The sequence below is a fragment of the Mesitornis unicolor genome, unplaced genomic scaffold (genome assembly GCF_000695765.1).
Source record: "Mesitornis unicolor isolate BGI_N332 unplaced genomic scaffold, ASM69576v1 scaffold1283, whole genome shotgun sequence".
NCBI lineage: Eukaryota > Metazoa > Chordata > Aves > Mesitornithiformes > Mesitornithidae > Mesitornis > Mesitornis unicolor.
Window position 1 is genome coordinate 35,227 of NW_010173798.1, and position 14,129 is coordinate 49,355.

General features: G+C 37.2%; 1 protein-coding gene across 1 annotated transcript in view; it reads right to left on the reverse strand.

The window, feature by feature from the left end:
• STK3 (serine/threonine kinase 3) overlaps nucleotides 1-14,129 on the reverse strand; it is a gene marked incomplete at both ends in the record, with an annotated part of 75,225 nt that overhangs the window by 14,527 nt on the left and 46,569 nt on the right. Inside the window, 2 exons of the mRNA XM_010180827.1 lie at nucleotides 4,678-4,803; nucleotides 7,256-7,393. Coding sequence (XP_010179129.1) covers nucleotides 4,678-4,803; nucleotides 7,256-7,393 — 264 coding nt within the window. The remainder of the gene's footprint in view (nucleotides 1-4,677; nucleotides 4,804-7,255; nucleotides 7,394-14,129) is intronic.

Consider the following 14,129-nt stretch of genomic DNA (forward strand, 5'->3'; position numbering starts at 1 on the left):
AGAAGGCATTCTCATCACACCAGCAGTTCTCGTAACAGGCAGAAAATTAATTCAGAGTGCACTGTTTAGAATAATATTATATCTCTCTGGAAGGATACAGACATTAAAACTGTATTCAGCCTGGCCACTTCTTTATAGCTGTATAATACCAATTTTTGAACAGCAAAAAATATTTACATTGCAACTGACAACTATAAAATGTTCACAAAAAGCGGTAAAAAATAAAAATAAGAACCAATTTTAGGGATGTATAAGAACCTACTTTAGGGATGCAACTCTTCACTTGAGGGAAAACAACCTGAATCGATACTGAAAATTAAGTATATAACTGTGAAATCTTTGCATCTGATCAATTCTCTGAAACCACCCACTCCTCTCCATTCTACTTTCAGTTACATAGGTCACTTATAACCTGAGTGCCCACTACAATACATAGATGGCTTTAAAAGGGAATTTGAAGTATAAAAACTTAATCAAATTTAACTGTAAGGGTAAAGTCTGGTTTCCTAGCAGAAAGAACATCATACTTAGAACATTTTACATACTTCTTCTTGATGGGTCCCAAAACACGTACCAGTAAGTAATGAGCACAACTGCTCATGCTTTACACATAGGAAATACTTGGGGGTTTAGATCAGTAAATTCAAGCCCCTGACAAGTTAACTGAAACCCTTCTTTTTCAACAGTATATGGACTCAATTCACTGCCCATGAGAGACCTTTAACATTGATAGACTCACTTAACACTAACGTAAATATTTGCTCCTGTCTTTAGGTGTTACTAAATATGCATTTCTCCAGGCTTAAGTCTGCCTTCGCACTTCTGCGGTTAGAACATCACAGAGATGTCACTGTGGAAAAATACACTTTTAATGTATTGTTTTCCAAAATTTATGTGCTAGGTAGCTATTACTTTCCAACTGAACAGTGCCTCCAATTCCATAGACCATCTGAAAACATTTATATAAATAAATTATGAAGAAACATAAGCATGACTTACTGTCACTACTACTACCTTTCTGGGACTGTCGTTATCTCTTTCCAGTACTGCTGCCATCATTGCATGTCAGCTTATCAAAACCTGTATTATCATTTGAACTGTATGTTCATGTAGTCACGCAAAATGCACATAAGCAGCCCTGTATTTCTTCATGGTTCTGTGGAAACTGGTACATCAGAAGGAGGAATGTGCAATGGTTATTTATCTTTATCCTTGAATGTTGGACTGCTGACTGTATCCACTACAGTACTCCAAACTGGCATAGTTTGTAACTACTGTAAAACGTTTGTTCTGCTGTTTCCTAGTTTGGCTGGTTTTCTGCTTTTAACTGATCAGAATCTTTAGTGACTGCAACCGGACAAGATGTTGGTGTCATCCCTCAAATTATTCTGGAATTTCTTACAATAATATACTGCATTGAAATTCAGTTGCAAGACACAGAAGTCTATGACAACCAAAACATTATTGAAACCAGTTTGGAAGATTATGCACTGTTACAGCACAAAAGCTATTCATAGGTCACTACCAAACATGGAGTTTTGACAAACTGTATTTGTCAACAAGGAAATTCCGCCTTACCCCACCATCAGTATTCTTCATTTCATTCACTTGTACCTTCACTTCTTCTATTAAAGCTAAGTACGTCCCTGCTCACTGCAGGAGGCTTGCACTAGACCTGTAAGGGTCCCTTTCTGCCCAATGCATTCTATGATTCTGTGATTTCCAAACTGTTTTCACTCAAGTCTTACCAAGCAATACAACATTATTAAAGGCATACATTTACTGACAGCAGACTACCAAATATCACATTAACAGTTTCAACAAAAGTAAAAATTTCATCCTCATTATAAGCCTTATCACAATTATTGTTTAGAATCATAAAACCATATGAAAACTTAGGGAATTATAGCATCTTGACAGCATAAAAGAATAAACAAAAGTATTTTTTTAAATAGGAACATAAGTTCCTTTTTACTTAATCTTTTTATAACAGCAAACTTTTTCAAAAGTTTAACTATTCAATATTAGACTTACAGCAAAAATACCTGGACATCTTGTCCATTACAAGATATTTTTGCAGTAGTAAACACATGGTGGCTTATAGTTTTCCTTTGACAAAGCTGAAGGAGCTAAAGACGGAAAAAAAAGGCACAGAACTTCTCCAGAATTATCTCCAGGAGTAATGAAATTTATCTATCCATGATCAGGATAAAAAATATGAAACTATCACACTGACAAGCACCACTTCCCATTTTGCCAGCAGCACCAGCTAGTACTTTTCTTTGTTTGCTCCGTTCACAAGCGGCGTATCGTATCTCCTTCTTATCTTTGCATGGGGACTTTCTCTATATTTGGAACTTCCCTCAAGCTCCTCAAAGAGATCTATTCCTTCCCCCTACTGAAGTCTGCAAGAATGATACAAACTATTTTGAAAAAAGCATGCATTTTATCTGTGATAAGCAAAGCTGACCTTTGTGGGAGAACTACAGTTAAAACTCCCAACCACCTTACCATGGTGTTACAAACACATCCTCCAAACTACTGTGGCTACAAATGCACTCTTAGGTCTGTAGCAAATATAAGACAGCCTGACTTACCTTAGTCCACAGTGAATTTGACTACAGACTATTTGTGTAGCCTGGTCTACCACTGCACCTCTCTCACAGCAAACAACAGACATAAGATTGTAAAGGTTAACCTTTCTGTGTTTTCCCCAAAGAAACAGTTACAATAATCTGTTAAGCAGAGTTAGAATGTGTAGTTCAAGCAGTCACCACCCCTTAGCAATATGCAGTAACCACCTACTTGTACTCTTAAACTTGTCCACTTATGCTCTAAAACAATTAAGGGATAGTTTGCATCCATCTCTTTTATGCTTTCAGCCTACCTTCAGTATCACTTTAAGTCCATCCTCCTCTCTCAGCCCTGCTAAGCAAAGATACTCTGTGATTTTCAGATTTGAGGGATCTATCTTTTATATTTAGTGACAAGCTGAGTCTGATTGACTTTTAAACTCAAATCTCCTCCCTGACTGCACCATAAAAGCACACGACAAAACTCCTATCTTCTGCAATGTTAACAGAAATAACAGATTCCTGCCCTAATCCTGGATTTGAGGTTCCCTTATACTAAACACTGAATAATCCAGGAAAACAAAACAAAACAAAAACCCATGCAGTGTTACATTCAATTCTGAATTCTGCACCCATGCAGGAAGCATCCTAAATGTTGCTAAATGCTTCTTCAGTCAAGGTGGACCAAACCTGTGTTATACCCTTCCACCCAGCAGTGGGAGAGGGAAGGTGAACACCACACACCGAGCTGGCGGGGATTGTTTTGTACCTGCCTGGCAATCTGATTCCCCATCTGAACTCAGGCTAAGTAATTAGGTGTCATTCCTAATTTTGGGTTCATGCAACAGATGTCAACAACACCCAAGTATTTGAGGTCTACAGGTCAGATGACAATAGTAGGGAGGAAAGCACACTAGTAAAGACATTAGGTTTTTATGTCGGTCATAAATCAGTCTCTTCAGAGATCAACTACTTAATATATCAAGTCACAAACATCGACTCTGCATGTCAGGTCACACATCTCCACACTGGCAACATTTCCCAGTGTAAAAAATAATAATAATCCCAACCTTCCTTGCCTGTTTTATTACCAACTAAACAAATGCAATCCAGAATAAACCATCTTTATAAATACTAGCTATCAATACTCTCAGAACAGAAAAACATCCAGCAAACAAAATACCATATTGTCTGCTGGGATACTAAACCTTCCACAGAATCTACTTGAAAGGTATTCCTATATATAGATCATCACCTAACACTGTAACACATAACAAGGACTCTTCACTTTGGGATAGGGCAGACCGCATTTCTGCACCAAACTCTTCTGTTTGCTCAAAGCTGTAAGGTTTCTGCTAACATCCCAGCCCCCATCTTCTCTCTGTGTCATTCCTGAACAACCTTGGCTCTCATTGTACATGTGGCAATACATTTCTTTGAAGCACATATTGCTGCATTGCACAAGACCAACCTAAAATAAATCATGCAGGGAGAGTAATAATGCCAGGAACACTGACATATTCCTAACATTGCCAACAATTCTAAATGCAACTTATTTATCACACAACCTGCTTCTCTCCTCAAACGCACACTGACAACGTCATGTGAGCAGTGAAATGCTGTCACCACTTTCACTTTATAGGTGCAGCTTGATTCAAACCATATTGTAATCACTGCTTACTGTGCTTCATAACTATTCTGTTGTTAGACTCTACAAAAAACACAAAACAAAATATTAAATGCCCTGAACTGAGAATTAAACCACTTGTCTACAAGTCCATATGTGAAAGTGGAACCTTAGCAGTTTTTGGATTTTTTTATGTTAGTCTGAACAGCTGAAGCTAACTCGGTTTCTTTTCCCACCTCCTAGAAAAACCTTTTACTACGATATCTCAGGGAATAGTGCTGAAAGCTGGCTCATATGACGTTACTCACAGCTGCATTACTCAGCATAAATTAGAGTGGAATACTTAGCCCTCAGGCTAGAAACCAGGTCGAAACCTGGTAAAGAAAAATATTTGTATTTTCTATTTGTACAGGAAGTAGAGAAAAACAGCAGCTTATCTGTAAAGTACAGATAGTCATAGGGAAAAAAGGTACACACCGAATTTTCTTCCTCCTCTTCTAGCTCTCTCTGCTGTTCCTCATGTCGCTTTGCCTTTATCTCCATAGCTTCAGTGATCAGGTCCCTTAAAATTGAAACTGGCTTGGCATTCTTAATAAATGTATGCTAGGGAAAAAAAAAATATTATATAACGTCATCACAATAGTTACACTTCAGATGTAATTACAAGTATTATTAAACACCACAGATTTCAGTGATAAATAGTATTTTACATTACACAGCAATTAAGATCTACACTATCACAACATACAGTATCCTTTAGCTGCTTCATAACTAAGATTTTACTTTAGATATTTTTAAAATCAGCAAGCCTTGGGAAATGTAATCATATAGCAACTGTTTTATGGATAAAGATATAATTGTCCAAAGGAAACATGCAGTAAGTAGTAAATAAACAGAGTGGTGATTGTCTGACATAGAAAAGCAAACTTTTTCAGATATTCAGTTACAGGATTTAATTAATCTTAACAAACTGACAGCATAAATTAGTGGCTGTAAGCAGAGCAACCATGGCTGCCTACTTCATCAAACCTGTACTTCACATGTCATAAAACATTTCTTGATCTGTGATGCTGAAATGTGCAAGAAGCAAAAAAATACATTACCTTTAGCAGGAAAAATAATTTTTAATTCAAGTAGTTTAAAACATCACTTCTTCCTCTAAGACAACATGTGCATGATACCATTTACATTCATTATGCTGTCTAGTAAGCACCTGCTGTTAGAAAAATTCTGATTTTTGCATCATTATATGCAAACATAATTTAGGCAAAACATTAAGCACCTCAGAGATGTACTATTAAATATTTAAAAATTGTTCAGTGAATAACAGAATTGATGAAGTCTAGTGTCCTGCAACTATTATGTATCCTCTTTCTTGAAGTATTAATTCAATTACTCTCATTTTTCCTCCTTCCCCACAAGCAGTAATTTCATTCCCACTCACACACTCACAGCACCTCCAGCTCCATCACACAAGCCCCAAATTCCAGCTGGGGAAAATGCAACGTATACTTGTGCTGGACACAGTGTTTGGTTTTCTGGCCAGTAAGCACATAGAAAGAGGACCAATGAAGCTTTTTTATTTTCTTCTTACTTGCACACACTGATGCCAATCTGTTTTATTCAGCTGTCGGTATTCAGTTAACCATACAAACTTCAAATCTTTAAGGTCTCAAGTACAGATTAATACACCATACAAAAATCCGTAACTTTCAATTATTACCCTCCTTGTAGTCTACATTTTGGTGTTCTCATAGTGTAGAAAATAAAATATTCATAACATGACATGAATTTGATGATCTGTTACTGGAAACTACTTTGCAAAATTTTTCTATTCTCCTTGTAGTGGAGTTCACTGGGATTTAAATTTTAAAAGAGGCTATTGCTAGCTACAGACAGAATAATTCTAGCATGAGTGTCTTACAGATAAAATTTGAGAAGATCAGATGCCTAGGTATACTCATGAACAAAGAAAATTGAAAGTAGTAACTACCAATAGCACTGAAAAGCATAAAATAACACTAAATTATCAAAAAGACTAATGAATTTGGAATCAGGAAAGTAAAAGGAGAAAAGCACCTAGAAAAATTTTTCACTTCCGTCTCACTATCAAAGCAAGCTTATTTACAGGAAATTTTAGATTCCATTTCAGTTATCATAGAATCTATTATAGTTTTTTTTAGAAATCTTCCCCCGCCCCCTTCCACTACCTTTGTTCTTTGTTATTCCTTAGTTACCTGTAGGCTTATTATGACAGCCCTGAAGGCAGCGGTTAACACAAATACGGGGTCAAAGGAGAAAACCTTTGCATCATCTCTCTCACACACACACTAAAATGTGTTACCTCTACAAAATTATGTGTTTCACAAAGATTAAGTCTTTCTTTATAGATCAGTCCCTCCTGTTCCATTTTTGTAGTTCTTTAAAATTTCTTTGCTTTATTTCAACCTCAGCACCAAAAAGATGCAAGTGTGAAATGTCTGCAGCTACCAGAAGCTCAGGTCATCGAACAAGCGAAAGCCTGGCACACCCTGCCCTGGCTCCATAGGTCCACACTCTCAATTGTGGCTCGCATTTAAAAGTGCCCACTTGGCATAACTCAGCCAAAGAGCAAACTCCTTATACTGTCCATCAGCATCAGAGCCTTCTAGGACATAGAGTAACCCATCTGCCTAATTTGACATGACCAGAAGAGCAGACTGAATATACTCCATGGGTGGTCCACACTGAGGGGTAACCTGGGTTCAACTCCTTTTTAACACTTGCCTAAATTCTGAGATCTATTGAGGGCCTCTAACCACAAAGCAAGGAATCAATTTTAATAGCAAGAACCAGCCCTAAACTATATAAAGAACAATCAATTTTTAGAAGCAGAAAAGGAGTAATAAAATGGGGGTAGAGATACAGAAGCTCACAGACAAAAGCAGAAAAGAAATAAGGCATGATAATAGTTAAAATGAAATTCACCCTTAGAAATCCTCACAACAGTTCTTGTTTGAGACTAGAGGAAAAAAAGCCATAAAACTTGCACTTCCTTAGTAACTTAAAAACTGACCTGTAGCAGCTGTGTTGCTGTAGCTCTCTGTTCAGGATTTTTCACTAAGCATTTCTTCACAAAATCTGTGAATTCATCAGACCAGAGCTCTGGCTTCCGGAAGGTTGGAGGGGGATTTGTAGGAATCATAAAAATAGCCTAGATAAAAATCAAACAACAATAGCAAGTTTAAACAAAACACTTCATCACAGCACTGAAGCCAAGTAAATAAATTGCTTTATCCACCTTTCTTATCAGGCTAAGAATCTGGAAGACAAATTTTAAGTAAGCTAGGATTTCCACTCAGATCAACATTCAGGAAGCAGATCCATCTGCTACTAATGTAGCTACTTCCCATTAGGTTTTCTTTATTTAAACTGTACCCCATTGAGCACATCACTCCTTAGTTTATCTATTGCTGTTTATCACAGTCGAGAGATTTTCTTCTTCTTTTAGAAATTCTTAATAGAAATGACAGCACTGCTGGTTTGAACAGACACGGTTGCTGTCAAAAGCCAAGTTCACCTTCTCCTCTCTTAACTGCATTTAGTTTTACAGGAGTACTGCTATGAAATTCGGTAGGATTCGTATTTCCTTTTGCACTCATAATTCTTGAGAAGTAGTTTTAAAACATGCTTTTCCTAATGAGATTTAGAAACCTATGCTAAAAGACCTATGACAACACTAAAATATGACAAAAATAAAACAATCAAGTAACTTGTCTACCAGCAGGGAGAATTTACTTGAAATTGGAAAGGCAGCATTTTACCTATATAGCAGAAATTTCACATGGTCCAGAACCACATGCAGACAGATTTTTCAACTAGGAAAAAGATTCATGCTATATAAAAAAAGTTTGTCCTATAAGACTATATATATTATACAATTTTCTTTATGATTTTTTTCCAGGTTTTCCTCTAATTATAGATTTAGACATGTAGGGCGGCAGGGGAAAACAGCAGTATAATTCTGAAAGAATTTTTAACTTCTTATGTAGTATCTCAAATGCATTCAGTATCATTGCTTAAGATTACACAAGACATTATTCAGAGCTAGGTCTAGTGACAGAAATAATAAGCTACCATTTTCTTCTAAACCCATGTTCAATTCAACCACATTTTCCAAAGCGGGAATAAAAATTCTTCATGTGTTTTTCTACAAGTATAGGCAGAAATACGTACTCAAAGGGGAAAAAACTGAAATGAGAGATTATGCACACTGTTAACATAGTAGAGGCACCAGAACTTTGAAACATCAGAGAAGGGAGAGGGAGCTAACCTTGAAAGTTGGTTTAACTTGTTCAAACCCTCATTCTAAAATTCTGATCCTGCACTGAAGGAAAGCATAACCCATGCAAAGTTATGCAAAATCTGCTTACTATAATTTTAGTGGAAGTTATTCAGTACTGAATAGTTTGCTTTAATTAAAATACTTTAACATTTACAGAACTCATTCCATTATCTGCTTAATGCAAGAATTACTAGGAGAGACCTGGCTATTTTGTTTAATAAAGATGCACACTCCAATAGCTTTATATTTTCAGTGGGCAGCTCTGCCAAACCGGTATATGAACTCAGACAGGAAACGTGGTACCCTGTTACCCTGTAATTCGCTCTACCTACTTCACTGTACTGACAATCTTGTATTGCAAGTAAAATGCTTCTGGTATAAAGCAGTGGCCGTTTCTGTCCTTGAAGGTAATGATCTCCTCTGAACTTTGAACTGATGACTTTTAATCTTATCTTCAGCTCCTCTTAACAGCTAGCTCTGCAGTAGCTATTGAAAACACACGGCTGTAACAGAAGGCTCGTAACTTCAGTTTATGTGGTGTCAAAACGTGTTCCTCCTGTTTGATAATAAACATTGACCTGTCTCTCAGCAGGTAAGCAAAGCTTAGTTTCAGAGTCCTGCTCAGCTCCAGTGTTCTGGGGAAAGTATTTGCCTTTGCCAATTATTTTAATCAACTACACAGCAATTAAGAACCACAGCAAAGAAGTGACTTCTTTATAATTCACAAAGGACAATGAGAAGAAAGAGATGATTCATGAATCATTCTTTTATGGCAGGCAATATAACTCACAAAAGGAGATATTCAAGAGCTAGTTACAGTCCTAAATCCACATTTATGCTTTGTGTGTTTGTTCAAAATACCCACTTCAGAAGCACGCATATGTATGTAATGCTTTTTTAAATCTTGGTATGCGACACAAGCTGTGTTAGCTGAAAAAAAAAAATTAGATGTGTTTTTGTAATACAAGAAAACACACAAAGACTACTTATTCCAAACGCTTCGTCCATGCACTTGCTAGTGTGTACCTCTCCCTCAGCTTTCAGCACTCCCTTTCATGAACCAGCCTGAAAACACTGCTTTTCCATTCCATCTTCCCCCTCTGCTTCCTCCTTTTGGCTTGCATATTTATCTGCGTAAAAGTTAAGCTCCCTCTCTCTTTCAAAACACTCTTATGATTTAGCTTCCAGCTACTTCTGTTTCTTTCCAAGAAGCTTGCAAAGCAATCACTGGAGAATTATAAAGTTGGTCCCAAATCTCCAGGAGTAAAACCAAAATGCTTATCTGACAGGAACTTATTCCTCATTTTTGCTCCCCTTTCTTGTCAAATACATCTATTCCATCCTAGAAGAACTCTGTCCTATTTTAAAACAAAACTAAGCTGCTTCAGTCGCTCTGTTCCATGGGTGCCAAGGGAAGAAGGAAACCTAAGAGATATGGTTTTTTCATGCTTCTTCCATCTTACCAATTCTCCCAAACTATTACCTGTAGTAATTTTTTGCTTACACTCCACTTGCAGTTTTATCTAATTTTTTTCCCCACAGCTATTGGTGTTAGTTCAGCTCTCACAGTAGGGCTGACGCCAATGCTCATCCAGCCAGCGTTAGGCAACAGTTGCTTAAAAGAAAAAACAAAGCAAAACACCAGCACCAGCTAGCACTGAACATAAGCTAACATCCACTCCGTTACAAGGGCTGAACTGGAAGTAACAACTGCAGGAAACCTTAGAAGGAAATTGTTCAACAGAGGGGGCAGGCTCTGACACACCACAGAAGAGCTGGGGCTAATTCTTTTCTCCCACCTTCAACATCACCTTCCACATTTTCCTACGGATCTGAGGCAGACTGACAAGTCTTACTCGAGTAACACATCAAATACACAGCCAAGCTGTCTGACTCAGTCTTCAGTTTTAACCATTCAGTCATCCTTTAAAAAAAAATTAATAAAGTAACTCCAAGCTGCCAAACATCAGAACTCAGGCCTTAGGGACCACGGTAGCTTCATCAGTGTTTGTCTATCTTCACCTGTAATAGAGAGCACATTCCAAATTTGTCCTGTACCGGCCCTTCCATCTCTGAACCTTGAGCCCCACTCTCTGCTTTGAATCAGCTTTCATACATTGCTCTGAGGCAAGTGCTGTACCCTGCTGAGGTGAATTACAGGACATACGTGACAAAGGATGCGGAGGTAAGACACATCATCTGGGGCAGCTTTCAGTGGCCATTTCTGAACTGGGCACTGGGCATCTAACACAGTTTCCACCAGAACTGTTGCCTGGACACACTTACCTGCCCAATAACCAGCAGTTATGGTTAATGTGAATACTGGACCAGGTCTCAAATGAGAGCAGAACTGCGCAAGTCAGCACATGGTTTTCTTTTTATTATTCTTAAAGGGCCTAGCACTTTAATAACATCCAGGCTGAAAACATTTTTTTTGTGAAGGCTCTTTTATGGACAGTTTTATTGGTGTGAAAATGTAATCAGATGAATTAGGAAACACCAAAAGAAAAATGAGACTCTCGTATACTGCATTTGGAATTTCTTAATCAGAAAATCCTGGCAGCTTACTCTTCCTGTCAGTCAGGGTAATGCATCTGTATTTCACACAGCCCACGAACACATTAAATGATCAACAGTAATCTGATAGAGGTAAAATGTCTTCTGGGTTTTAGCTCCTGGAATAACTTATCTCTACTGCTTAATTTAAATAAATTACTTGTAATAAACTGCAGGAAATCAAAATTATTTGCCCAGTATCATGAACGCTACTGAAGGAGACAACAGAGATGTTTGTATTGTGGCAATTTTAAAGTTTTCATGCTACAAAGCTCCATTGCTACAATCTACAGAGAGAAACCTATTCAGAAAGAGGGTAAGGATAAAAGACACCACAGTAAAACTATTTAGTTTATCAATCTGCTGCAGAAAACAAACTCCAAGGTTATTTAAACTCAGTAATACATTTTAGAGTACAATATCCTAGTTAAGGCTAGGTGATCGAATACTGAATACTGTAACTTTTTGTTAGCTTTAGAAACAAAGAATCAGCTGAAAGACACATTTTTCTCTTCTTTGTAATAGATGTCATAGGACTTCCTTCCCTTCTTGAATGGCCTTCAAAAAGGCTATTGAAACAACAAATTATTCAATTACAGAACTCAACAGCTGTCTAGAAATGAAACACCAGCATGGACAAGACAGGCAAGATACTAGCAGGTTCCGCATTGGTTTTGCTTTGTGGAGGTTTTGGTTGGTCAGTTAGGGGTTTGGAAACAAAGTTACTGAACAACACCTTGTGCTTAAAGACAAGGAAGACAGTTCAGGATCTGTTTCAGTGGGGATAATGAATTTAATTGTTAGAAGCACCCTAAAAATCACCAGCTTCCTCCTCCCATTCACAAACACAGAAGTTCAGGAAGATCTGTTGTACTTAATTTTTTTTACACAATTACAAGTGGGTCTGGCTCCATCAGACATCTATTAGATATCTGATCCAAGGATAACCTCAATATCCCCTGAGTTTGTTAAAACCCCTAACTGGAATCCAAATGTGCAATTCAAAATGTTTGAAGAGCTTAATTATCTTTCTGTGTTAAATACGACTTCTGCTGAAGCAGCCAATACCGATTTTCAGTCTTTTTTTTCAGAAAGAAAAAATTGGCTTCTAAGTCACACACCAATTCTCACTCATCCAACTAGAGCTTTCTTTTTTGGGGGGCTGGGAGGGGGGTTGGTGTAAGTGCTGCTCTTTACCTGTCTCAGTACCAAGAGCAACATGGACTACAGAGATCAAGAAGGAATCACTCAAATCAAAACGATGCATCCAAAGGCCCATGCAGGGCTATTTCCTTCATTTTCACTCCCTGTCTCATACCTCATGTACCTGTGGCACACAAGTGGCTTAAATAAACACACTAAAACAGAGCATTCATTTCAATTTTGCACAGGGAAAGCTGAACAGTTTACCCTGAATTAAAGACTAGAGAAATGCAAAACCTGTCAAATAAGCTTCATCCTCTTAATTTACCACTAGCATTTTTTTGAAACTGTGTGTCCTAAAAAGCATTTACTGAAGATATGTTCAGTGAGTAAATACTCCAGACTGATCCAGGCACCCAGTGGATAACTGCTTCTCCCATATCTTAGCTAAAATGGATTTTTGGTTTAAGCTAAAATATTGAAGAAGCTGTTACCAATTTAGGGGGAAAAGAAATGTTCATTAAAGTTTTTCAGTTGACTTTAATAATGAATTATTAAAAGAAAAATGTTTGGAAATGCCATCTGAAAAACAAGTTGCACACACCTGCCTCTCATGCTCCCAGCGGAGCACCACTACAATTATCAACACAGGCCTAAATTCAGGAAAGGATAAGTGGAGATTTAGTCCAAAAAACGTCTGAACAAACAATTCATACAGAATTTTTAATCCTAACGAAAGGAAATATATGTGACATTTAACACGTGCAATTCTACTGTGCTCACTTCGATAGTTCTTTAGTTAAATTACTGATTAACTCACATACACAATACTATACGCAATAAGAATGACATCCAAATCATTTTAGGATAAAATGACAGATACCTCACTTATTAACACCATGAGCATTTAAAAAAATTACAATAAAACACTAGAACAGAAAAGGAAAAAAAAACCAAGCCATAACTGTTTGCAGTGGTTTAATAGCCACTCACTGTCACAAGTTTCCCTCTGGAACGATGACCTTTGCTGTTCAAAGCAAAGTATGATGCACTTAAGATGTAAAGTAATAAAGTAATAAACACAGAGAAAAGATACCTAATCATGTGATTATTCTTTCCATTAACAGCAAAAATGGGTTACTGAAAGATAAGCCGTTTATATTGACCTGTATATTTATTATTGCTAGTAAGTTCATAACATTTTGACAGCGTTACAATAGGTCAAGAGTGTAAAGATACCAATCTCAAACATTTTGCAATAGTAAGAGCAATTGTGAATCTACTGAACACAATCAACCCTTGCCTTGTTAGCACCATCACAAAGCAGAACTGTGCCTCCAGATTCACCTCTGAACTTACTCTTTATACTCAAGGTGGGATGATCCTTACGGGTCCCTTCGCACTTGAGATATTCTATGATTCTATGATACTTCCTTTAAAAAAATGCTTTAAATTTCAAAGGAATATTACAGATAATACGTACTGTGACAACAACTTGAAGAAGTTGGCATTCTAAGGCTACAGTTTGTTTGAGGGTTTTTTAATTGGTTTTAAACAAGCCTACATATATAACTCCTTTTTCTAAATCCCATCACTAACCTCAAAGTTCTGCCATATTTTAAGTCAAATCTGCACGGGTATATTTAAAAGGCAGAATTTATTGCACTGGCTGCTATCCAAATAGCAAGACAAAGAGCAGGCTCCTCCTGCAAACTCATCTAAAAGGATCATGTCATCTGCATATGTCTGTTCGTTATCAAGTCCTTCTTTCAGATGAGCAATAAAAATCCTGATTACCACCAATCTTTTCCCAGAAATATCACCTCAGCATGCTGTCCTACTGCCAGTTCATTTACCAATTTATCCAGAGATTTTTTGTTTTTTTCTCGGCTTTGAAAGTTTCTTG